We start from the raw sequence: 25,348 nt of genomic DNA, 5'->3' as shown, positions 1-25,348 counted from the left end.
AGGCAGCTCCATCGGACCCTGAGGCCAGTGCCTGCCAGGGGTTCATATAAGCCTGTCCCCCACCCTGTGACTGTCCCTCAGCCACTGCCCACTGGAGATGTAGGGTTCTGGGGGTATTTCCCCCACACCCCCCAATGCTCCTGGAGTCCCCAGCCCAGCCAGCACCTGCTGGTCCTACAGCCCTGGATGGGGGATGGGGAGGGTTCCTGGATGGAGGCCCTGGAGCTGGGGCTCTGTCTGGTGCCCAACCACACAGGCCGTGTTGCCTGCAGCTTGTGGTGCTTTGCAGGGGCAGCAGCCGTCTGTGAGCGTTTGCCAGTCACGGAGGACTCAGGGCCAGCCGGTGTAACCCCTATTGCTCCATCTTTAAAGTGGGAAATAACTGCCAAGGGGATCAAGTGGCTAATCTTCCCCTTACAAGCACCAGCATTCCACTGCATGCTGGTTCCTGTCCTGGCTGCTCCGCTTCCCTTCCAGCTCCCTGCCTGTGGCCTGGGAAAGCAGTGGAGGACGGCCCAGAGCCTTGGGCCCCTGCACCCGTGTGGGAGACCCGGAAGAAGCTCCTGGCTCCTGGCTTCAGAATGCCTCAGCTCCGGACATGGCAGCCATCTGGGAAGTGAACCAGCCGACCAAACGTCATTCTTTCTGCCTGCCCTTCTCTCTATAAATTTGCCTTTCCATTAAAAATAGATAAATCTTTTAAAAAGAAAGAAAAAGAGAGAGCTGTGTTGCCCTCAGGGCTGATCAGGCTTCAGCCGGTAGTTGGGACTCCGGAGGGGAAAGGAGGCTGGAGGCAGGGCTGGGCCTGCGAGCACCTGGCTCTCCACAGCGGGGCAGGCACAGAGGCCAGCCTGCACCTGCAGAGGCTGCAGGCGCCCGCATGGCAGTTCCCGGCTCCCTGCAGGGGGGCTGGGTTCTCTCCTTGCTCAGCGGTGGGGGAGAAAGAGATCTTCCATCCATTGGTTCACTCAAATGCTTGCAGCCGGGCTGGAGTCAGGAGCCAGGAGCCGTGGGTCTGCCCCAGGGGACAGGGGTCTCACTTGCATGCCTCCCAGTTGCGCATGAACAGGGAGCTGGCTGGGAAGTGGAGCAGCCAGGGCGCCCCCCCCCTCCTCCTGGGGATGCCCTGCTAACCGCTGCCCAGGAGCTTCCCACTTCACAGAGCAGGAGGCCAGCGGTTGGCAGGCGGCTGGGTCCCGGAGGAGGGGCCGCGCATCACGGATGGGAGGAGAGCCGTGCGGTCAGCCCCAGGCCAGGCTTCCCCTGGGGCCTGCAGCAGCACTGACCTTCGCGCAGCCCTCCTGCGGGGGCGCCGGGGCTGGACTTGAAGGTGTCTGGGGAGGTCTGGGGAGGTCTGGGGGCCTGAGGAGCAGGGGAGGCGCCGGCTGATTGCGGCAGAAAACTAGCTCTGAAAATGGTAGCAGCTCGGAGGCGGGGGCGGGAGCCCGGAGCCAGGCCCCGCATGGCGGCCGCTGCAGGCTCTGTCCAGCGGTGGGGGCGGGGCCGGAGTCAGGGCCAGGGCTCAAGGTCGGGCCTGGGAGGACTGGCGTGTGCAGCCGCAGCTTCCCACCCCCCACCCCACTCCTGTCAGGTTGCGCAAAGCCATCCATGTTCACACGTGCTCCAGGGTCTGTGTCCTGGGTGGGCGGGGGCGTGCACTGTGTGCGCACAATGGCGTCGCCAGCCAAGCGGCCTCGGGCTGACACCCTGCTCCTCTGGCTGCTCCCCTCCTAGCCCTGCCAGGGCTGCACCAGATCCGTGTGTGTGTGTGTGCGTGTGCACGTGCGCGCGCGCGTGCTGGGTGGCAGAAACTGAATTTGGAATGCAAGACCCATTGCACAGACATCTGGCTCAGGCGCCAACCTGGAGCAGGTGGCACAAGCCACACACCCAGGTCTCCGGGGTGGGGTGGGCTCTCCTCTCCCTCCTCCCCCAACCCCGCACAGACCCCCAAGGCCCTGGACTCACCTGGACTCACCTGCCCCGCTCCTGCCGCCCTCAGACCCCTACGATCACACGCAGGCTGTGCCCACGGACCTGTGCCATCTCCTGCGCGTGGTACCTTGCCACCCTCGGACTCCCTCTGGCTGTCCGGTCCTCGCCGAGACCGCCCGGTGTCCCCCGACACCCCCTGGCCGCTCCGCCCGGCCCCGCCCGGCCCCGCCCTGCGCACTCACCACGCTCTCGCACGAAGTAGGCCAGGTAGAGATCAAGCTCCTTGACGGCCACACCGATGTGGTGGGGCTGCACGCAGAGCACGGGGTGGCCGCACTGCGCTGCTTTCACCAGGCGCTCGCCGTCCGTGCTCTCGAGTGGGATGCCCTTGAACAGGATGACCATGACCAGGTCCAGTCGCCACACCTTGTCGGCCTGACGCAGGCAGTCGATGCGACGCATCTTGCCCTTCTGGTCGGGGTTGGAGAGCACGCAGCCCGGCGGCTTCTTGCCCGTGATGGCCAGCACGAAGTCCTCGCGGCACTCGGGCCGGATGTCCTTGCGCAGCTTGGCCAACAGCCGGGATGCCCACTTCTGCTTGACCTCGGGCTTCTCGCCCAGCAGCTCATCCTTCACCGCGCGCTCCTCATCCTTGGACATCCGCTTCTCGTGCTTCTTGAAGTACTTGCGTTTGCGCGCCTGCAGGTTGAACCAGGTGTAGGCGAAGGCGCGGACGTGCGGCAGCAGCGCCTCGATGAACGGGTGGAACTCATCCTAGGGGGGCACAGAGACAGCGGGGCTCAGCGGGTGCCACCCTGTCCCTCAATGCCCATGCAGTGCCCGTGCCGGGCGCAGCTGGAGCCAGGAGCCAGGAGCCAGTGGCTGCACCCCGGCATTGCCGTTAGGGGTCGCAGCTGACCTTAAACCCCTGGACTGGTGGTCCTACATCTCCAGCGCAGAGCAGGCTGCCGCGGAGGAGGACCCATTCTGCAGATGGGCAACCCTGAATCCAGGGACGCGGAGACCAAGGCCGGCGGACACGCATAGGAAGGGACCACATGGCCGTGCGGTGGGTCCCAATAAAATTTTATTGGCAGACACAAGTGTCAGGCATCCAGGCCTGTGATGTGCAAGCCCCCTCCTCCTCGGGGCAGGGGCAGGGCCAGGTATACAGTGGTGTTCAATATACACAGGAGAAAGCAGCCAGCTGTGTGTGTGAATCACGAGTGAGAACAAGGGGCTGCCCCAAGCGCTCCCATGTCCAGGCAGAGAGGCTGGGGGGCGGCAGGGAGGCTGGGTGGTTCCACAGAGGGGTGGCCCATGTGCCCAATCTTGTTGCTGACAACACTGAGACCAGGAGAAATGGGTGTAGCCAGCAGGGTTGGATTGGGGGGCAGGAGGAAGCTCCCATATGCGTGGGTCCCCCTGGGCTGCGGGTCCTCGCCTCCCCACACGCATCACTCCTGTGAGTGCTGCTGCTGGGGTCACCCCATCTTCCCAGCGGGTGGCGCCCCCACTGGCTGAGGTCCCCCCACCACCATCTTCGGCGGCTGTGGCCCCTTTCACTTGATCTTAGCCAAGAGGCGGAGAAGTAGTGTCACCCCCTTTCTCAGAGTAGCTGTGGGCAGATCCTAGGTTTCCTTTTGGGCCCAGGGGTCAGTGCCCAACCCCCACTTCACCCAGGCCTGGACACTCAGGGCACCTACCCTGCTCCCGCCCCTCTGGGCTCTGTCCACCCTGCCTGGAGCCACCTCCCAGCCGTGCCCGTGCAGCCTGACCCTGGAGATCTGGAAATAGCCCTGGGGCCTGCTGAGGCCAGGGTGGGGCGGGCAGGGCTCGGCAAGCACCCCCCCAGGCCACTGTCCCCAGTGTGCGTCACCAAGACAGCTGCCACCTCCAGGGTCCCCACCCAACCCAGGCCCCTGCCCCCACCTGGTCACTTGGACCCACGGTGGGTGGAGTTTGGGTTCAGGGTCCAGTGGGACGATTGGGAGGGGGCTAAAGCCCAGCCCCCAGCTCTGTGCTTCCTGGGACTGTGGGGGGAGGGGTAACCATCCCCTCCTCCTCTTCCCCCTCTCAGCTCCGCCCCCTGTGCCCTCTTGGGGCAGGTCGCGGGGAGGCAGCCCTCCTCATCTCTGACCACTGACCCCGGGGGTCCTGACCACGAACAGCCTGCAGTCAGGCCCCATGCCCACCTGGGCCCTCAAGAGCTGATAGCCAAGGCTGGCGGGCATTGCCGTCTTCCCACACTCCTGCGTGCCCCACCGGACCCCTTCCCTGGGGCCCTCCTGTCCTGGCATGGAGCCTCAGCTCTGGGGATGGGCCCCCCCACTCGGTCCTAACCCCTGCTCTCTCCATGGTGCCTGCAGGGCACGCAGCTGGCCAGTGGGGGGCTCCCCCTCCACCCCAGGCCCCTTGGGTGCACCCAGTCCTTCCCCTCAAGTTCTCATTTACTCATGGAGGACAGAGTCCACATTCACTCGGACATATGACAGGTCAGGGAATGTGGGAGACCCTAACTGGGGTGCCCCCTCAAGACTCATGTGTCCCCTGGTGGGCCAGTCAGGCTCAAGGTGTCCACTCCAAGCCACATGGCCAGGAGGGAGCTGAGCTGGCTCCCTGCACCCTGATGGCCCCTGAGACCACCCGTCCCCTCCTTAGGCTCCTCCAGGTGAGGGAATGAACGTGGCAGAGAACTAGAAACCCAGTTCATGCTTACACGAAGCAGGTTCAACAACAGCCACACCAGAGCATTTATTTGGCACCAGGGGTTGTGCTGGGGGTAAGACAGGGCGGGCACAGTGAAGTCCCCAGGGCAGGAGGGATAAACCAGGGTCCCCCTTTGCCAATCACCAGAACTGTCCCCCACAGTGATTATTTATTTTCTTAAGATTTTTTTAAATTCATTGGTTACATTGTATTATGTGATACAGTTTCGTTGGAACTGGGAATCACCCCACCCCTCCCCCCACCCACAGTGATTATTAAGCACCCGCTGTATACCAGGCCCAAGGATAGCCCCAGGAGGTGAGTCTGGCTGAGAACAGCGGGTTTCCGACCTGGGGACCAGGTGAGAAAGCCCTCACCTGAGGCGTTGGGGGGCAGGAGGCCCTGGCAGCATTTCCAGTCCAGACAGGGAGGGAGAGAGGGAGGGAGACGGAGAAAGGAGCAGAGCGTGAGAGAACGCTGACTGGGCCAGAATCGCACTTGGTGATTTACCGGGCGCCTGGCCCTGCTAGAAGGCACTGTGGCGCAGTGTGGGGGGCGGGGATGGACCTACCCAGGCCAGGGGGACACCGCGCTCCAAGGGGAGCAACACCCAAGGCCACGGGAGGGGGCCCTGCGCACCCCCGGGGCACCCCGGCCTCTCCCCGCAGCCGCTGGAGGACAGGCCGCCTGTCCGTCCAGGTGCGCTGGCCGGCCGAGGAATGCGGGAGGAGGGGCCGGGAGGCAGGCGCCGCCGCCGAGGTGGCCCAGGCCCGGGGAGTCCTGCCTGCCGCAGCCAAGATGGATTTGGCCCCAAACCCGGAATAAGTAACGTGGCAGTGACGAGGACGGCCAGGGCGGGGCGGGGCGCTTCCCGCGGCAGGATTTATGGGGGCTCAAGCGCCCTGCACGGCTCCTCTTGGAAGGAAAAGTGAAAACCCCCAGGGGATGGGGGTCCCAGGATCCTCCAGGGCCAGTGCCCAGCCTGGGGGGGGAGGAGAGGGGTGGCACAAGGCGGGCTGGCACGGGAGGTGCAGGCGGATCAGCCAAAAGGAGCTATTTTAGGTTGCGCTCAGGTTGTAAAATTAGCCAGGCAAGGAGGGGGAGACAGAGAAAGAGAGACAGAGAAGGGAGAGACAGGGAGAGCCCAGAGCAGGGGGCAGAGGCCAAGGTGAAGGGACAGGCCCCTTCAGCCAGCTGCAGGCCCATGACAGGCTGCGGTGGGGGCGGGGACCCCCCTGCCCTATGCCCACCCTGGCCCAGGCGCGCAGGCGCGCTATCTCTCTCTCCTTCCTCTCTCCCTGTCGCTCACTCGCACATGGCCACGCTGGACGGCTGTGAGTCCTCCAGTTGCTACCTTTCCACCACCCACCATGAGTCCCTCTAGCTCCCAGGGTGACCGAGGTGCAGCCCCCGACCCAGACCATCGCCTGCCAGCGCCCAGGACCCAGGCCTTCCGACCTGGCGGCCCTGCTGGCCAGGGGGGAATTCCAGCGCCAAAGGCGGCCTTCCCAATGAGGCTGGGGCGCAGGGGGCGGGCGCAGCGGAAGCCACCCAGGCGGCCCAGAGAGCCCACCAGGCCTGTCCGAGGTCACACAGCAGCCCCACCCCCAGTCCAGTGGGTCTGCTGGGAGGAGGCCCGCGCAGGGACAGGGGTTTGTCCAAGGTCACCCACGGGGGTGGGGGTGGGGATAGTTGGGCCCCAGGCCTGTGGGAGGGGCTGCAGGAAGGCCACAGACCCCTGCCTCCCTCACCGCCCCCACCCCCAGCACCTGTGGAAGCCCCTCACATTCCTGCAGGGGACCCCCTCCCCTCACAGTGGCCCAAGGACGCTCAGCAAGATCCAGATCCAGGGACAGGGTCTGCTACAGGGGTGGGGTGGGGTGAGAGATGGCGCCCCCTCCCCAGGCCAGCCCCTCCCCCTGCCTGTGCCTAGGCCGTCGATGGTTGCACAAGGCTCAGCCCCAGGGCGGTCTGGGAGTGCGGCCAGGGGTGAGAGGCTGCGGGTTGGGGGCAGGGGCAGGTGTGCGGGGCGCAGGGAGCAGACAGGGCGGCCGGCCGCAGCGCCGCAGTGGCAAGGCCCCGAGCCGGACCCGCGCGCGCGCCCGCGGCCTCCGGCTCCTCCCCGCCCCGCAGCAGCGGCCACTCAGTCATCCACAATCGATGCGGCGGAGAAAAAAAGAAATGGGGGCTGGGGGGAGGGGGACACCGACGGGACCTCCCGGCGCCCACACGCCCTCCTCGCCCCTCGCCCCTCGCCCCGGCCTCCAACTTCGCAGGCGCCCCCCTCCCCGCCCCGACGCACACGTGGGCCAGGGGTGGGGGCAGAGCGAGCAGCGGGCCTCGCGCTGTGGTGGGGGGGACACCACGCGGGGTCCCCGTTTATAGGGAGCTGGAGGGAGACGGGTGAGCAGTGTTCAGCCAGAAACCTCTGCCCAGGGTGGGGTGCTTGGGGGACCAGGTCCAGGGTGCTGTTCTGCACCTGGCCCGGGTGGGGAGGGGGCAGAAGCGGCTAGCCAGAGCTCCAGGTCCGGGCTAGGAAGGCAGCCCCGGGGTGTGCGGGTGGATGGGGCAGTCGACGGGGGGCTATGCGGAAATCTCTGGGAATCGTGGGGCCCACGGAGTGTCCAGCCCATCCCCCACCCGCCCCAGCCACGGGCTGGCCGCAGGCAAGAGGTGTCCTGGCCCCTTCCACCCAGAGTAGCCCGAGGGACGCGAGTGTCTTCTCCCCCACCCCCGCCCCAACACACAGCAGCACCCGGTCCCGCCTCTTGGGGTTTCAGTACCCCGGGCCCTGGGGTACTTGGGTGCGCGGGCCGTACCTGGGTCAGGCAGAGCGGGGACGAATACATCCCGGGCGGGCGCGGCGGGAGGCGCAGGCGGCCGGAGCGGGCGGCGCGCGCGGGACTCACTGAGTCATTTTCCCGCCCCCCCTCCCGCCCCTCCCTCCTCTCTCCAGCGCCCGCCTCTCCCCCCTCCTGCCCCCTCTCTCCTCCGCCCGCTGGCAGCCTCTCCCCAATTTCTCTCCCCTCCTACCTCTCCGCATCCAACTTTCAAAGAAAGGAGGGAAAAAAAAAAAGCGCGAACGAGGCAACCGCGCGCCCCCCACCCTCCAGCACCCCGATCCCCGACGCGACTCCGGGTTCCTTGGAGCCCTTGTCTCCCCCCTCAACTACCGCACACACATATACACTGGGACAAATGGGCAAGGGGGTGTCGCTGGATGCTTTTGGGGACCTGGGACAGATGGTCCCCCACCCCCCCCATCTTGGAGCTGGCCTGGATGTGGCAGGACCCGAGCCAGGGGGGGCGGAGGGACAGAACGAAGTGACGTGCGCAGAGGCCGCCGGCGACTTTCCCCTTAAAGACGCACGACCCGGGCGGGCGGCAGGGCGCAGCGACCCTCGTACCCTTCCCGGCCCGGGGCCCCACAGAGCCCCCGAGCCCAAAATCACCACATCTCCGGGGCCGCCCACCTCTCCCTCGGCCAGGAGGAGTCCCAGAGGCTCCCTGGGGCCCTGCATTCCTGGGGGGAGGGTGGGGAGGCGTGGCCTCTACCACTTGGTGACCCCCAGCACCCCAAGAGGGTGGCTTCAGGAAGGTGGGACCCCTGACTGCACAGAGGGGTCCTTCCAAGGAAAGAGGTGTCTGTGCCCATTGCACAGAGCCAGAAACTTGAGGTACCAGGTCACAGGCTCCCCAGGAACAAGCCCCTGCCTCCCCACCCCCCTAGAGCTTGCTTGCTCCCCCTCCCGCCTCCAGGCTCCCGCCCCCACCCCCGCGGTCACTGCCACCTCCGGCCTGCCTCCCTCCCAGTGGCGGCCAGACCTGCAACTCCTGCTAAATCCGCAGTGGACCCTCTGGCCTGGGGGCGCAGCGGCCCCGACCTTCCCTGCCAAAGCCCGCAGGACATAGGCCACTCCCTCAGGGGCCAGCTCCGCCACGTGTAAGGGTCCCACCCTTGCGGGGCCTGGGTTCTAGGGCCCACTCAGTTGTTGAGCCCAGCTCCTTGCTAAGGTACACACCCTGGGAGGCAACAGGGGGTGCAGCTTTAGTCCTTAGGTCCCTGCCATTCACATGAGAGACTTGGGGGACAATCTGCATCGCTCAGCTTTAGCCCGGCCCAGCTCCAAATGTCGGCTTGTGCGGACTGAACCAGTGCGCAGGGGCGCACGCTCTCTCTCCCCGCCTTGCGAACTAATAATAAATAAATAAATGAGCATGGGGAAAAAAAAACACTTTGCAACTACAGGGGGGGCAACATTGAAAGCGACGCGCTGGTTGGTGTGTGTGTGAGGATCCGGGTGCTAACATCACACGCCTAACACGCTAAGAGAGCATACAACGGACACGCGTGTGAATGCCGAGAACTCACAGCAGTGCGCGCAGGACACGCCCGCCGTGTTTCCGCGCCAGCCTAGGGGGGCGGGGGGGCCGCAGGCCATCGCCCTGTCCACGTCTTTTTTCCTTCATCTACTGTTCTGTGAAATAGGGGCAGCCCTTCCCCCTATGGCAGCGGTAGCATCGCTGGTTGTGCACCTGCGTGTGGGGGGACCGGAAGGGAAACACGGAGTCTACACAGGGTGCACGTGCTCAACGTTTGACAAAGGTTACCCAGCCGGGCTTTCCTGTGGTTTGTCCAGGACACAGGATCGCCGAGGTGCCGCCTGCCTGCCGGCGACACACTACATACGGCCAGCTCAGAAGCAGCAGCGGCCGCACGCGGTGTCTTCCCAGCGCGGCCGCGGGACCGCGGAGAGCAGCGCTACCACCCTTCCAAAAGGGGTCCAGCCTGCGCCAAAGGACAGCGATTCCCAACGCCGGACACAGAGCAAGAGCTCCCGCGGTAGCCACCAGGGCCGTGCCCTCCTCCCCAGACACCCCCGCTTTTCCGTGTCCACCCGTTTCAGTGGCGAACATGGTAGTGGACAACTACACATGTCCCCAGACACGGCCCAGACCCCTCGGGGAAGCACGCGGGGTGGAAATGCGCTGCACGACCCCAGGAGGGCAAAGCGAGGGTCCCGCTTCGAGAGCGTGCAGCTGTAAACCTTCGGCAAACGCGGCGCACCTTGTAGCGGAACGCGCGCCTGCATCCCGTGTAACAGGTGCCCGAGTCCCTCCTCCGGCCACCGAGCGGCTGCAGCAGGCTCCACCCACACGCATGCGCGCGCCGGGCGCTCTGCCGGAGCGCTACCCCGGCTGGCGCTGCCGTGCGCATGCGGGCTGCTCCGAGGGTGCGCGCCAGGCGCTGTATCTTTTCCCAGGAATATTGGTGTACCCGGTTCGGGCGAGCAGCGCCATCGGAGACCGTCTCCACCAGGGATCGGTTCTATGATATCGAGTTTAATAACTTGTACAAAGTGAGTAGTACGCGGCGTGGTGGGGGGTGCGACAGTACATGGAACACGGGAGGGAGCACTCCACGGGACAGGCCACTCTCCCGGGACCCCCGGCGCGCCACCGCTCATGTTACGGGTGGGAAACCCCGACCCAATCCAGGATCTGCGGGCAGAAAGGGACTCAGGCCGAGCCATACAGCACAGACGCACACGAGTCACACGCAGACATGCGACTGACTCGCACCCAACCTCCCACCGCCCCCTTCCTCTGCCCACCATCATCCCTAAGGGATTTCGCGGGAACGCCACCCAGGCGCAGATACAAGTTGCGGATCGCACCGCGGGGATCGCACACCGAACAAGACCCTCAACCCCTCTCTTCCCCTCACAAGCTCCCCTTGTTCTTGGCTGGGCAGATCGTTACAGGCAGCAAAGGGGAACAGCACCATGTAGGTCTTCCCTCCCTCCCTCCCTCTCTCTCACACACACACACAGACGCACGCACGTGCAGGCGCGAGTCAGCCCGTGTGCACCTGCGTGTGCACCTGTGTGGCAGGACTTGCACGCGGGCCGGAGGGTGTGTCCCAGGCTTAGGAGCGTGGTCAAGCCCGGCCCGCTCCCAGGTTGAGACACGGCAGGCAGTGGCTAGTAGGGTGAGGGACCCCCAGCACGAGGAAGGGCTGGGCCGGATCCTGCAGTATGTGATACCCTGAGGGTCTACCCCTCCTAGGTATCTCCCTGCCCCCATCGCCCCGCTAAGTGCACACCTAGGATTGGAGGGGGAGGCGGTGTCCCAGCTTGGTCTCAGAGCATAGCTGTTTAGGAAATTATGTAAAACTCATGTGTGGGGGGGGCAGGGCGCGGCGGGGATTCCCCTGGAAGAACCTCGCCAGGGCGCGCTTAGAGTGTCCCCGGTGCCAAAGGGCAATAGCGGAGGGTACCCTCACCTGCCTGCTGCATCCCACCAGGCCCCTGAGCTCCGTAGCCAGTACCCCCCAGTCCTGTAGCCTTCTTGGGGGCAAAAGGGGGGTGTGGACCGGTACCCCGCCCCCTCCGGGGCAGGTTCCCGCACACGCGCAGCCCTTGGCAAGCAGGCGACATCGCGGCTGCTCAGGGCTCCCAGCCCGGCGCCACCTCGCACCCGTGCCCAAGCCGGGCACCACTTCGGGCCATGGGGCTGGGGGAGGCCAGGGAGGGTGTGCCTTCAGGGGCGGGCAGAGGAGGAGCTAGGCGTCACCACGCTGGAGGCAGGGCCACGGCCCCCACTACTTACAGGAAAACGGGAACTAGGGAAGAGGCAAGGGCGAGGCAAGGCGCAAGGACCCATCCCGGGGCACAGGACCCTCTGTGCCAGGCACGCACCCTCAGCTGTACCCCTGGGACGCAGCCCCTGTCCCTCACCAGACTCACAGGGCAACACCCCAGTAACCCGGGGACACAAGGCCTCGGTGCCCTACGGCCACACAAAGCTCACACACACAACACGCAGCACGTGTGCGGAAACACGCGGGACATAAAGGAGCGCCCCGGCGCGTGGGGAAGCTCATACTCATATACAAGTACCGCACGGCCGGGACCACGGACCGCGGCCATTCCAGCGGGTGCCCGGGCCGGGGGTCCAGGCACGCACCTTCCTGACCCCTCCTGCACCCCGCCTGGAGCGGTGCAGCCCCCACAGCTGACGGGGGGGGGGGGGAGAGACCCCGACACCCTTGGCAGCTGGGACCCAGTGCGCGTCGCTGCTGCAGCCGCAGCAGGGCCCGGGTGGGTGGGGGGCGGGGCTCGGGCGCTCGCCAGGGCAGCCCCCTGCCCGGCTCCAAGTTCACGGCGCCCGGCGGCGGCCCGCGCCGCGCTCTCCGCCCCTCGCCGCAGCGGCCATTTTCCGCTAGCTGGCGCGCCGCTCTCTGCCAGCCCCGGGCACCCGACCGGGCCCGCTACGACCCTCGCCCCCCACACGGCTCCTCCTGCTGCCCCCTCCTCGGCCCCGGGGACTCCCCGCAAGCTGCGCGCTCGGTGGGGTTCGTGCACCCTGGGCCGCGCCCTCCCGCCTCAGGGCGGGCGGGGGAGGGGGCGGGAGCCCCAGGCTGCGGGAGGGGGGGGCTTCTCCCGGGAGTCCCGCCCTCCGCGCCAACTCCACGGCGCCTGCAAGGAGCCCCCGACTTGGGGTCCCCCCTCAATGCTGCGCCCCGCCTCCCCCCAACCGGGAGAGCGGCGGCGGGGGGGGGGGTGAGGAGGAGTGGGTTGGCGATCAGCGGGTGGGGGTCCCGCGGCGACCGGCGGAACAGGGGCGTCCCGGGTCCAGTCCTTCCTCCGAGCGGCCCCTATGACCCCCCGCCCCAGGCCTCGCAACTTTCGCCCGGAGCCCACGCACCACCCCAAAAAAGTCCCCAGGCGAAAACGAAAGTGGGGGCGGCGACGTACCATGGCGCTGCTGCGAGGAGGCGAGGCCCGCGCCGGAGCGAGCGCGCTCGGTCCCCGGCGAGGGGGGGCCGGAGGCGGCGAGGGAGGGCGCGAGCGCGCGAGGGAGGGGGCGCGCCGCGCCCGCCCCCCCGGCCCGCGGGACCCTCCCCTCGACCCGCCCTCCCCCCGGGCCCGCGCGCTTCAGGCCGCTCTGCGCTCCGGCTGCGGTGGCTGCGGCGGCTGCATCCCTTGGCCGGCCCGGCCCGCGCGCGCGCGGGGAGGCCGAGCGGCGGAGGCGGCGGGTCGCAGGCCCGGGCTCGGCTCGCGGATCCACCTTGGCCGCGGCGCGCGCGCGCTCGCTCCCTCCTCCTCCCGCCCCACACACAGACACACGCAGGCGACTCGGGGACACTCGCGGCTCCGGCCTCCGCCACCCGCAGGCTCAGCGTTGCAAACCCACAGCCCTGGGGACGGGGAGGGGGGCTCGTATCCCAGAACACACCTCCTGTGGGTCACCTCCGCCCCGGGGAGCGCACTCAGCCTGCGGGACAGCCCTCTCCCACACACACCGACCCTCACACCGCCTGACAGTCCCAGAAGGGACAGGGACAGCCCAGGCACTTGCTGCCCCCCAGCAGACACGCCACCCAGCCAGGACCCCGGCCCTTGCGCACAGCTGGCGGGGGTGGGAGGCCGCAGGTGTCCCGTATACACAGACACGCGCGCAGCGGGGGAGACGGGGACACGCGGGGACACAGACGTAGAGGACGACAGACCTGGGGGCGGGGGGCTCCCCTGGGACTCCAGACGGGGTGGGGGATGGGGGGACGGGGAGCGCAGGGGGAGGGAGGCTGCGCGGAGAGGCCTCCGCAGCGGGGGAGGGGCCGGCCGAGGCGGGTTGACCCCGACGCCTCTGCCGCAGCGCCCCCTCCTGCAGCGCGCTCCCGCAGTGCCCCCCTCCTTCGGCAGCCGCAGAGCTGGCGCCGCCCCCTCTCCCCCCAACCCCCTGCTCTGCGGCTGGTGCAGCGTGGGGAAGGGGATCCCTTAGCCACCACGACTTCCTGCCCACGACCCTATGGTCGGGAGCGCCTCTCTCCGGGGCTCGGGCTGCAGCATTCCAGGAGCACCCCCATATCTTCCTGCAGGGTTTGGGGGCGCTGAGGACAGGCAGCACCCCAGGAAGAGGCTGGAGAGGGGCCTGCCGCTAGTGGGCTCGGGGCGGGACAAGCTGGGCATCCCGAGGGGCTGCGTGGGGTGGGGGGGGACTTGAGACACAGAGGGGAGCCAGTCTTGTGTGCACAGCACAGCAGGCGCTGAGTTATTGCACGCTGCATGTCCGCACTCGCAGGGCCGAGTCTTCTCTAACTTCACTGACACACTGGCCGACCCCCTCCCCCTCCCGCGGGGCGGAGGAGAGCCACAGGTCCTGGTACTCCGGGGGGCAGTGCCCCACCCCGGGATGTGTGTAGGAGAGCCACAGGGGTCCTGGTACGGGGGGGGGGGGGCAGTGCCCCACCCTGGGATGTGTGTGTAGGAGAGCCACAGGGGTCCTGGTACTGGGGGGGGGCAGTGCCCCACCCTGGGATGTGTGTGTAGGAGAGCCACAGGGGTCCTGGTGCTGGGGGGGGCAGTGCCCCACCCCGGGATGTGTGTAGGAGAGCCACAGGGGTCCTGGTGCTGGGGGGGCAGTGCCCCACCCCGGGATGTGTGTAGGAGAGCCACAGGGGTCCTGGTGCTGGGGGGGCAGTGCCCCACCCCGGGATGTGTGTAGGAGAGCCACAGGGGTCCTGGTGCTGGGGGGGCAGTGCCCCACCCCGGGATGTGTGTAGGAGAGCCACAGGGGTCCTGGTGCTGGGAGGGGCAGTGCCCCACCCCAGGATGTGTGTGTGTGTGTGTGTAGGAGAGCCACAGGGGTCCTGGTACTCCGGGGGGCAGTGCCCCACTCTGGCATGTGTGTGGGAGAGCCACAGGGGTCCCAGTGCTGGGGGGGCAGTGCCCCACCCAGGACTGGTGGGGGGAGAGCCACCTCACACACTGTGATGGCAGTGGGCCTGGAAAGGCAAGGGTTAAGTGGTTAGAGACCCACGCTCTAATCTCCCCTGCTAATCCCTGGGGAATCAGGGCTGGGGAGTGCACCCCCAGGAAGCCGGCCTGGGCGTTCCACCCTGTGCAGGTCCACTTCCCAGATGGGTTTACAGCACTGGTGGGTCTGTTGCGTCTTTTAGGATCTGCATAGGGGGTCGCAGGTCCTTAGGGTCCCTCCTCCCCCAGCTTGGAAACAGCTGCAGCACAGCGCCCCAAGTTCACGGCTTCCAAGGCAGTGTTCCTTGGGACAGCAGGGCATCCCTTGATTCTGTGCATTTTCTCGGGAGACCTGGTCACTTTTAAAAAGTGTTACAGCCGAGAGGGAGGGAAAGAAGGGCCTTCTGTGCCGTTTGCTCACTGATGGCCGGGCGGATGGAGCTCCAGCCGGGGCTCAGGGGCCTGGCACCACAGCCTCCTGGGGTGCGGCTGGGACTTCAGTGGGACACTGTCCAGGAGCAGTCACATCCAGGAGCCACACCCCTTCTCACTTGCCTTCCAGCACCTCCGATTGTACCAGAAAGAACTGAGGCAATACACACACACACACAGCGACCCCATGACACACACACACAAACAGAGGGACCCCTCACGCACACACAGATACACACACAGGGACCCCCTCACACACAGAGGGATCCCCTTCTCACATTCACACACACAGGGACCCTCTCACACACAGGGACCCACCACACTCACACACACACTTCATCTGATAGGAGGCTGCTGTTATGGCTTAGCTCGTTAAGCCACCACCTGAAATGCTGGCTACCCACAATGAGTGCTGGTTCGTATCCCGGCAGCTCCACTTCCCATCCAGCTCCCTGCTTGTGGCCTGGAAAAGCAGTGGAGGACGGCCCAAAGCTTTGGTACCCTGCTCCCGTGTGGGAGACCCAGATAGAGTTCCAGCCCTGGCTGTGCAGCTTTTGGGGAGAGCGAGCTCTCTCTCTCTCTCTGACTCTACCTTCCAAATAAACAGAATAACCTAACGACCAGAACAGCCGGTCTGTGGCAGGATGCGCCCGGCTGCAGGCGGACAGCATGTGGTTCTGGGATGGGCCCTGACCTCTGTGCTCCTGCGAAGCTGTCCTCCCCAGGTGGCCTGGCGGTGGGTCTGCTCTGGCACAGGGCCCACCCACAGCCCTGCCCACACACAACCCCAGGAAGCCACAGACCGGGGCTGCACCCCGTCATTTCAGCAGGAGCCTCCAGGTCAGGCAGCATACAGACGGAATATGGGGCTCAGTCCCAGGGCAAACACAGACCTCACAGTCCAGATCCTGGGGGGGACACCTGGCCCTCAAGGTGTCCGCTGTCTGCATGAACCTGCAGTGGCACAGTGGGGTAAGCCATCTCTTGCAGCTCCAGCATCCCAGAGGGGCAGTAGTTTGAGTCCCAGCTGCTCCATTTCCCATCCAGCTCCCTGCCTGTGGCCTGGGAAAGCAGTGGAGGATGGCCCAAAGCCTTGGGGCCCTGCACCTGCATGGGAGACCTGCAAGAGGCTCCTGGCTCCTGGCTTTGGATCAGCGTAGCACCATCCATTGCAGTCACTTGGGGAGTGAATCCGTGAGCAAACGATCTTCCTCTCTGTCTCTCCTCCTCTCTGTATGTCTGACTTTGCAATGAAAATAAATCTTAAAAAAAAAAAGTGAGGCTTCCGAGAACAATGCTGGAAAGGAGAGGCGATAAGGCCACTGTGGCCGCACAGAGGGGCTGCCCCCTGCCCCTGGTGGACACCGCGCAGCCTGCCCTAGGTCCACCCCAGACGATGCAGACATGGAGCAGATGTTGGGGATCCCGGGGGAAGAGGTGGCGCTGCTGGGTGGAATTGCCCCCTGAAGGAGCCCCGGGAGTTCACTAGGTGACCCCTCCTAGGAACAGTGGCAGGGGCGGACCCGCAGGAACCGGCCTCCTGTGCCCACTTTATAGACTGGGAAGTTGAGGCCTGCACTGTGTGGGCAGATGGCGCTGTCCTTGCTGGTTCCTCCCGGGGCCATCTCCTGGTAGGGGCAGGACCCTGGACACCATATACAAGTTTCCAGCAGGTAGACATACCCGTGATTCTCAAGCCCTGCCCCGGTGGCACAGAGTCCGCCCCGTAGGCAGCAGGGCCCAGAGGGTGGATCTGCGCGCTCCAGGCCCCTTCCCAGCCTCCCCATGGTTTACTAAACGGTGTTGACTCCTGTGAGAGTCAACAGCCATGCTCCCCCATGGGAGCAGCGCACTGTCAGCTGCCTCCCAAAGTGGGCGTCACGGGTGCCAGGACCCTGCAGAGGATGGCCGAGGTGCCACAGGCACCGGGACCCCAGACCCATCCTTGCTCGGTTCCTGCCCTGCTGCAGCACCTGCCGTCATCGTGTGCAAAGGTCCTGTGGCCGCCCCCGACCCCACCCACAGCACCTGGCATACAGCAGGCGCTCAATGAATGCCATTCCCGCGCTGAGCCCGCCCCCAGCCCCCAGGAGCCAATGTGCTGCCTCCTGGGGTGGAGGTGCACTCAGCAGGACGCGCTCACTGGACAGAGGCGAGGTCGCAAGGTGCACCCCTCGGCTGCTTCCCAGCCCTGCGCCCCCGGGCGGCCAGTGCCCGGGGTTGCTGCTCGCCACCCTCGGATGTCCTGCTGCTAGTTTCCGGAAGGCTGGCTGGGCCAGGTGTGTTGTCCTGGGGCCCCGCCCAGCCCTCTCTGGGGCTCAACCTTCCCCTCTGCTAAATGGGAGTGCTGCACATGGTCGAGGGTCTTCCTCATGTCCGGGGTGAATTCGGGGGGCACACATGGAACTGTCACTGAGCACCCCAGCCCCATGTGATGACCACCCATGGGGCCACCATGGAAGCTTCCATGTCTTACCATGGTGACTCCTGCATGACCCTGGCAGGTGAGTCCCCTAGGGCTTTTTCCCACCAGACCCCCCCAGACACACCTGCCTGGGGTACCCTGAGCCTGAGTCCAGGGGCCACTTGAGGCTTGGCCTGCACCTTTCCCATCACCCAGTGACCACAGCACCTGGCTCTCCAGGCATGGGGAGGCATGGCCAGCAGGTTTGAGCACCCTGGGGCTCTGCTCCCCCAACCTTGCAAGCAGGGACGGGGCTTGGCCCAGGGGTGAGGGGCACAGGTGCAGATGGCAGAGGAAGGGGACCAGAGGTGGCAGAGGAGGCCCCAGTGCCACTCCCAGCTTCACCCTGTCGTGCAAGGCTAGCTGCAGGCACCCTGGAGCCAGCCACCCTCCCTTGCTCACCGGCCACTGGGCTAGACCTAGCAGCAGTATTCCCTTGTGCCCAGCATGCACGCCAGAGTGGACACTGGGCCTCAGCCCTCAGGAGTCCACTCCGCCCCAACACCGCGCCTGTGTGCTCATCCAAAACTGGGCACCACCTTGCCATGTGCCTATGGCTCTCGGATGCCCTTGGGTGACCCCGCCACTCCAGCCCCTTCTTCTTCCCAGGACGGGGTGTGCATGGCACAGTCTCCCCCTCAGCAGCTGGGCTGCACCTGGATAGGTGCCCTCTGAACCCAGAGCTTTGACTCAGGGGCGCTCAGCATGCAGCCTCACCCAAATGGGTGTCCCAGGCCAGGACCAGCAAACACAGGTCTGGGATCTGGAGGCAGGGGTGGCAGGTACACGGCTGGCAGCAGTGGGGTGGGTAAAGGCAGGAAGTTGGCGGGCACAGAGCGAGTTGCTGGCTGGCTTCCTGTCTGGCAGCAAGGAGGTGGGGGTGGGGGCTGCAGGCACCCCACATGACAGCCCACCAGAGCTGTTCGAGCTCCCAGGGAGGTGGCCACTGACTGGACACTGCGACCTGCCACTCCACGTAACCCCCAGGCTCCATCAGGCTGTGGGGGTGGTTCGGGGATCCCTGGCTTAGTTTCCTAACTCCCAGCTCAGTCCATGACCTGCCTCTGGCCGCCAGGCTCGGTGAACCCATGTCAGCATGGGCCACCCCAGTGCACATTTCCCTTGCTTGAGTGTGCTACTCAGTGACCCCTTAGGAAGAGGGGGTCCCCTCCAAGTCCCCAGTTTACAGATGGGAAAACCGAGGCACAGGTGGTCCAGAGGGAGGAGCAGGGTTCGGATCCCATGGGCTGTGACCCAGGCATCTCCTGCTTGGTCCTCACAGGTTTTTCTGCTCTCAGGGACCTGCCGGGTAGAGGCGGCTGTCAAAGCCAGGGAGACCCCACTTCTGAGCTGTCTGCCTGAGGGGAGTCAGATGCTACGGTGGTCCTAGAGCCAACCCAAATGCCCCCATAACTCTCACCCTGGTCTTAAGAAAAACCCTTGGGCCCAGCATGATGAACTGGCCAGTCTTTCCCTCGCAAGCACCGGCATCCCATGTGGGCACCAGTTCTAATCCTGGTGGCCCCGCTTCCCAGCCAGCTCCCTGCTTGTGACTTGGGAAAACAGTGGAGGACGGCCCAAAGCTTGGGATCCTGCACCCACATGGGAGACCCGGAAAAAGCTCTTGGCTCCTGGTGGGCCAGCTCTGGCCACTTGAGGAGTGACCCGGCAGATGGAAGGTCTTTCTGTCTCTCCTTTTCTGCGCAATCTGTCTGCTCACTCTAAACAACTGAATCTTTTGAAAAGCAAAACCCTGCCCAGAGTCAGTGCCCCCCAGCCCCAGGGCGGGCTGACCCCACCACCACCATGTCAGTCCTGGATCCCAGAGCTGGCCCTGAGTTCCCCCTCCCCCAGGGCAGGGTCCTTGCAATGGCGCCTCCGCCCGCCCCAGCCTGGACCTGGGCTGGCCGCGTGCCCCGCCCCCAGCCCCAGGGAGACAAACACACAGGGACACTGCGTCCTCTCCTCCCGGGGGGCCCAGGGCCGGCTGGGCTTAGATGCTGGCATTTCCTGGGCAGCCTGGGGGGTGGGGTGGGGCGGGCCTGCCCAGGGAGGCTCCCAGGAGTTGGGCTGAGCTGGGAGGGGGAGGGGGTGACCCCGGCACCTGCATTACCAGTGCACCAGCCCAAGGCCGGCCCTGTCGGTCTGTGGGGGTTCTGGGGTTTTGGAACCTGGGATATAGTCGGTGCTAAATCACAGCAGCCGCCGCTCCTTGCCGGCCCCATCATGTGCCACCTGACTACAGTTTTGGAGTTCAGGGGTGGCCGGCCGTGGGCTGTGTTCCTGCGTCTGGGGCCGAGGCTGCCGGCAGGCATGGCATGCTCATGGGGAAGATGTGGGCTTGGGCGGCCCCAGCGTCTTCCAGACACACGCTGACAAGGGGCCCCGGAACGCCACAGCAGACACAAGCAACAAAACCACAGGGTGGGGGGTCACAGGGGCTGCCAAGCTCCACGGATGGGGGAGAAGCTGGATCGGGGTGAGGAAACCCACATGCAGTGTCAGGGGCTCCTGGTGACAGCCCAAGGGCCGGGCCCCTGCACCCACGGGGGTGGCCCAGGTGCACCTCCCCCAGACAGCCAGGGTGTGTGGACATGTGTATGTATGTGAAGGTGTGTGTGGAACATGTGTGTGGACATGTCTTTGTGGGGACACATGTCTGTCTCTGAGGGTGTGTATGTGGATATGTGTCTGTGTGGACATGTGTCTCTGTGTGAAGGTGTGTGGATGCGTGTCTGTGCATGGAACATGTGTGTGGACACGTCTCTGTGTGTGCAGGTGTGTGTGGACATGTGTCTGTGTGGACACATGGGTATGTGTGGACACGTGTCTCTGTGTGTGTGGACACGTGCGTGTGTGTGTGGACATGTGTCTGTCCCGCCGTCTCCTTCTCCCCATGACTCGGCGCTGAGAGCAGCTGCGGTCCCTGAGGAGTCACCCGGCCCTTGTCTGGGAATCAGGCCCTGCCTGGGGCGCTGGGGCCCAAGGACGGACTACGGCCCAGCCCGACCTGTTCTCCCAGGTCGGCTCCTCAGCCCAGTGGCCACAGGGTGGACAGGAGTCGGGTGAGGGCCCGGGGGCGGGGCCGGGGCCAGGGGCGGGGCAAGGACGGGGGTGGGCCAAGGGCCTGGGGCGGGGCCAGGGTGTGTGGTCAGGGCCCAAGGCAGAGCTGGGGCTGCAGGCTTGGGCACCAGGCAGGGCCCATCCCACATCTCTCCCCCGTGCCCCGCTAGGGGCCTGGGCCTCCCGCCTTACGGGGCACTGCACCACCAGGAGGGCAGCAGGCCCGCGGACTCGGACGCTGTGGCGTCCGTCCGTGTTCTTTCCGTCCGCCCGCCGGTCACGGGGGCAGGAACGTGGGGAGCTTCCCGTCGGAGCCCGAGGTGTCCACAGGATCAGGAATCCTGCGTCAGTCTCTTGGTCCCCTGCTGCCCTCTGCCGGCCGCCGCCACCGACGCAGCTCTGCTGGGCAGCTGACTAGTGGACAGAGGGGAGAGAGGGGGACAGGAGGGACAGGGGACAGAGGGGATAGAAGCGGACAGAGGGGGACAGGTCAGAGGACAGAGGGCACGGAGGGGACAGGGGACAGAAGGGACAGAGAACAGAGGAGACAGGGGACAGGAGTGGAGAGGGGGATAGAGGTGGCCTTGTGTCCACTGGGGGCACTCTCCTGTGGCTCCCAGTTCCAGCCATGGGGGACGGAGGGAGGATGGAGCTGGCCCTGTGACTGGGGCCACACCACTGTAAACTGGAAAGCCCGCTCGCTTGGCTGCTAGAAGGCGTGTCCCGCATCCTTCCTCCCTTCCGTTCTGATCGCTCAGCACACACGCACACCCATCCCAGAAAACGCACGTTCCGTTCCGGGAGCTGCCACTGTGGCAAGGCCATTTCAGCGCCTCCTGCAGCACCGGCATGCCATCCAGCGCCGGTTCAAGTCCCGGCTGCTGCACTTCCCATCAGTTCTCTGCCTGTGGGAAAGCTGCAAGTGACGGACCAAGTCCGTGGGCCCCTGCACGCACGTGGGAGACCAGCGTGGGGCTCCTGGCTTCGGCCCGGCCCGGCCCCAGCCATTGCATTGTTCTAGGGAGTGAACCAGAAGATGGAATCCTCTCGGGCCAGCCTTTCAAATGAAGAACTCCAGGTTGACGCTGACACAAGCCCCCACTGGGCAGGGGTGTAGGCGGCCCGGTGGTGCTACCCTCACCTGCTTCCCAGCCTGATTCAGCACTGGCGTGTCCTGGGGGTGTGGGGAATGCAGGGAGAGGAAGTGCCAGGTTGCCAAGCTCACCCCTGAAACCAAGGACTGACTTTTACCTGCTGGACCTGCCACCACCCCACCCCCAAGTTGTCTGCAATAGCCCCACAGCTTTGCCCCGACAGAGCTCAGAACACGCAATGGGGGACACACAACGGTGGAGGGGGGGGAACACGGCCACTGCTGCATGTCCCACATGGTGGGGCTAAGAGCCGGGCACCCAGGGGTGCCTGCTGCTGTCCTCTCGGGGCACCTGGAAGGTGTCCCCGCTGCCCTAGGTCACTGGGTGCAAGCAGATAGCGCAGGACCTGAGATAGAGCTAGGGCACGGCAGGCAGGGGGCATGGCTCCTGCAGAGGGGCTGCAGCCCGGGGCAAGGGGTGGCCACCGTCAGGTGCCCTCTGGGGGCAGCCAGGGAGGCTGTTGGCCCGGGTGGTGGCTCAGCGGCTCTGACTCCACATGCTCTGATGACGCAGCCTGCTCACATCATCCGGGACTGGCATGGCTGGGGCCTGTGTGCCCGCGTGTCCCTCCATGTGCAGTCCATGTCTGTGGTCTGCCCAGAACATCCCTGTCCTGCCACACACCCACCAAGGGCAGCAAGCCAAGAGGGGCGGGTGCCTGCTCCCTCACACATCCCTGCCCAAGTCCTGTCCAGGTGAGCGGGCCAGGCCATGGCCTCTGGGCATCTAACCCGGGTGGGCTGCCCCGAGGCAGTGACATACCAGACGGGGCCTGCCATGCACCCGAGTCCCCCTCTGCACCCCCCCACGCCAGGCTGGGTGGGCGCTGTGCCCTCCCCAGCCCCTGCAGCTGGTAGCAATCCCAGAAGGGGTCATTACGCACCGGGCCGCGCAGCGATGGCCGGCGACAGGCACTATTTTAATTTTCCATGATTTGTCTGCGGTGGGCCCCCCAGAGCATGGCCGGGACGGGGGGTGGCAGGGGGGCTCAGGTCCTGCACCCACACACGAGGGCTGCTCCTCCCCCACCCCCTGCACCCCCTCACCTACGTGTCCATCACGTGCCCACCACAGTGACGGATCCCTGGCCCGTGGGACGCTCCAGGCGCTGTCCTGGGCTCCATGACTATGCACAGCCACTGTCCAGAGCACCCTCAGGCCCCCAACACACTCTCTCTGCCCGCCTGGGGCCCTCCACCGTCCACTGCACCCTGGCTGGGGTCCACTCGGCCATTACCCCCCACACACTTCGACCCGACATGTCTCGCTCACTTCCTCCTCCCAACCTTGGGGTGCGGCCCCTCTTCCTCTCAGCAGCCACAGTGAGTGGGGCCTTTGTGTCCCCCTAAACCACCTCCCACGCCAGCCCAGACCCCAGTACCAGGGGCTTCTACTGAGAGACCTGGAGTCCAGGCCACGTGAGTCAGACACACCTGGCCTTCAGGAATGGCCACCGTGCCCTGTGCCCCCTGACCACTGCCCCCACCCACCTGCTCCCCACGCCACCTCATCTGTGACAACCGTGAGGAGTGGACGTGGCCCTCCCCTGTCAGACGAGCCTCACCCCTGCTCTGCATCCCTGCCTCACCCCTGCAACCTCCCCACCCTGCCCTGCTCGCCACGACATTCCCGGCCCCGGCGCTCCGGGAAACATTCCGTGGTTTGCTGCAGACTGGCCGGCTCCTTGGAGTCTCAGATGTGGGCAGAGTGGGCGGCGGCCAGGCGGGCTCGGGCCGGGGGGCTGGGGAGATGGGGCACCCCAGCCCTCCCCTCCCCCTGGGTACCTCCATTCTGCCCCAGGGCGTTTGCACGGCTCTGCCCGCTGCCCCCAGACCCTGGGCCTGCCTCACAGACACCCCTGCCCACAACTTGCAAAGCCATTGCAGCCCCACTCAGATGGCCTGGCACCCCATCTCTATCCCCGCTCTCCCTGTGTGCACATCCACAGCTCCTGGCTTGGGTGCTGCCTGCCTCCACTCCCAGTTGGGCCCTGAACAGGTACTGTCGATAACACCCCAGGACCACGCTGAAAACCCCAGTTCTGCGCGACCCTCTCCAAGCCCAGCCAGCTGACCGCACACCAGGGCAAGGCTGCTGTCACTGGCTCCCCCAGAGGTGACCCTCAACAGCCTAAGGAACTGTTAAAACTGGAAGCCAGGGCACAGCCACGCAGGCCCCTGCACCCCCAGATCCCGTTCCCGCTGCCTTCCTCCATGCTGGGATACTGTAGGTACATCGTACATGCTGGCCCAAGGAGAACAAACCAAACCGAGGGTGACCCCCACCCCATCCCTGCAAACAGGCGGCGACTGTGGGGGGATCAGGGCATGTCCCCAAGTGCCTCATGCCCCCTCCAGGCCTGTCTGCCCCGCCTGAGGCACTCTGAGAACCCCTCCAACCACCAGGGAGTTCAGAGAGGTTGAGCCCCCATGTGGGGTCCCATAGCATGCCCACCAGGCCAGGAGGCCCGCCAATCAGCTCCCAGGACCCCAGGCTTGCCCTGGAATCACTTCCCCCCCCACCCCCCGCATCCAGCTGGGTCCCCACTCTTGGGGTGTGGGGAGCAGCAGCCTAGCCCCATGGGGGCACAGCAATGCCCCAGACCACCCCCCCCACTCACCATCCACCACATCTTGGCCGTCATATCATAGCATAGCTGCCACTTGACTGCTGTCTCCCCCGGCTTGCTGGCTCCGGGGGGCCCGGGCACCTCCATGCTGGGGCAGCCGGAGCGGGGCGGCTCGTCACCCGGACAGTGGTGCGTGCGGGGCCAGGGGACTGGGACGCGGGTGGCAGGCGCCCATGGCCCCGGGGTAGGGGCAGAGGAGGGTGCCTGGCTGTGGGGTGCGGAGCAGGGAGGGAGGGCTGTGGGGGCAGAGGAGGGTGCCTGACTGCCGGGTGCAGAGGGGTGTGGGGTTCAGAGCAGGGACAGAGGGCTGTGGGGGCAGAAGAGGGTGCCTGGCTGCAAGCTGGTACGAAGCAGGGATGGAGGGCTGCAGGATGCAGAGGGCTGCAAGGTGCCCAGCAGGGAAGGCAGGCCAGGCTGCGCACCCCCAGTTACCCAGCGCCTGCCAAGCCGCGTGTGTGTGTGTGTGTGTGTGTGTGTGTGAATGAGGCCGTGGCCGCTCCAATGCGGCCCGCCCCCCGGAACTCCCGCCCGCTCCCCCGGGCCTGGCCGCCGCCCCCCACCGCCCACCCACAGCCCGGGCCGGCCCAGAGCAGCCTGCACGGTGGGTAGCGGGCACAGTGTTCCGGGCTCTGCAGGGCTGCCCTGTTCCCCGGGGGACAATGGCCTGACCCCTCTCCTCTCCCCGGGGACATGGGGGACAATGGCCTGGCCCCTCTCCTCACCTCGGGGACATGGGGGACATGGGGGACACGGGCCTGGCCCCTCTCCTCGCCAAGGGGACATGGGGGACAATGGCCTGGCCCCTCTCCTCACCTCGGGGACATGGGGGACATGGGGGACACGGGCCTGACCCCTCTCCTCACCCCAGGGACATGGGGGACACGGGCCTGACCCCTTTCCTCGCCCCGGGGACATGGGGGACAATGGCCTGGCCCCTCTCCTCACCTCGGGGACATGGGGGACATGGGGGACACGGGCCTGGCCCCTCTCCTCACCCCGGGGACATGGGGGACACGGGCCTGGCCCCTCTCCTCACCCCGGGGACATGGGGGACACGGGCCTGGCCCCTCTCCTCATCTGGGACCCTCGTGCCCCCTCACTTCCGCCTGCAGCCGCCCCAGGACCTGAAAGTCGCCCGGGTGAGCTGGGACACAGCGAGCGCTGCGCGCAGGCGCCACGGGCTGCGTGCAAAATGGCGGGA

At 66.1% G+C, this 25,348-nt stretch overlaps 1 protein-coding gene across 5 annotated transcripts in view; it reads right to left on the bottom strand.

The window, feature by feature from the left end:
• NFIC (nuclear factor I C) overlaps positions 1 to 24,310 on the bottom strand; it is a 39,773-nt gene extending 15,463 nt beyond the window's left edge. For 2 of the 5 annotated variants that reach the window (XM_058657970.1, XM_058657972.1), the window contains exons 1-2: positions 7,464 to 7,561; positions 2,178 to 2,709 (exon numbers count right to left, since the gene is read on the bottom strand). In XM_058657970.1, coding sequence (XP_058513953.1) covers positions 2,178 to 2,709; positions 7,464 to 7,493 — 562 coding nt within the window. In that variant the 5' untranslated portion in view covers positions 7,494 to 7,561. Of the gene's footprint in view, positions 1 to 2,177; positions 2,710 to 7,463; positions 7,562 to 12,404; positions 12,676 to 24,138 lie in introns of those variants that run through there. The other 3 variants (XM_058657969.1, XM_058657968.1, XM_058657971.1) reach the window with 3 other exon arrangements.
• Positions 24,311 to 25,348: the final 1,038 nt, after the last annotated feature.

The sequence above is a fragment of the Ochotona princeps genome, chromosome 33, assembly GCF_030435755.1.
Source record: "Ochotona princeps isolate mOchPri1 chromosome 33, mOchPri1.hap1, whole genome shotgun sequence".
Lineage (NCBI taxonomy): Eukaryota > Metazoa > Chordata > Mammalia > Lagomorpha > Ochotonidae > Ochotona > Ochotona princeps.
The sequence above is the reverse complement of the archived record's forward strand: the minus strand, read 5'-3'. Positions and strand labels throughout refer to the sequence as shown.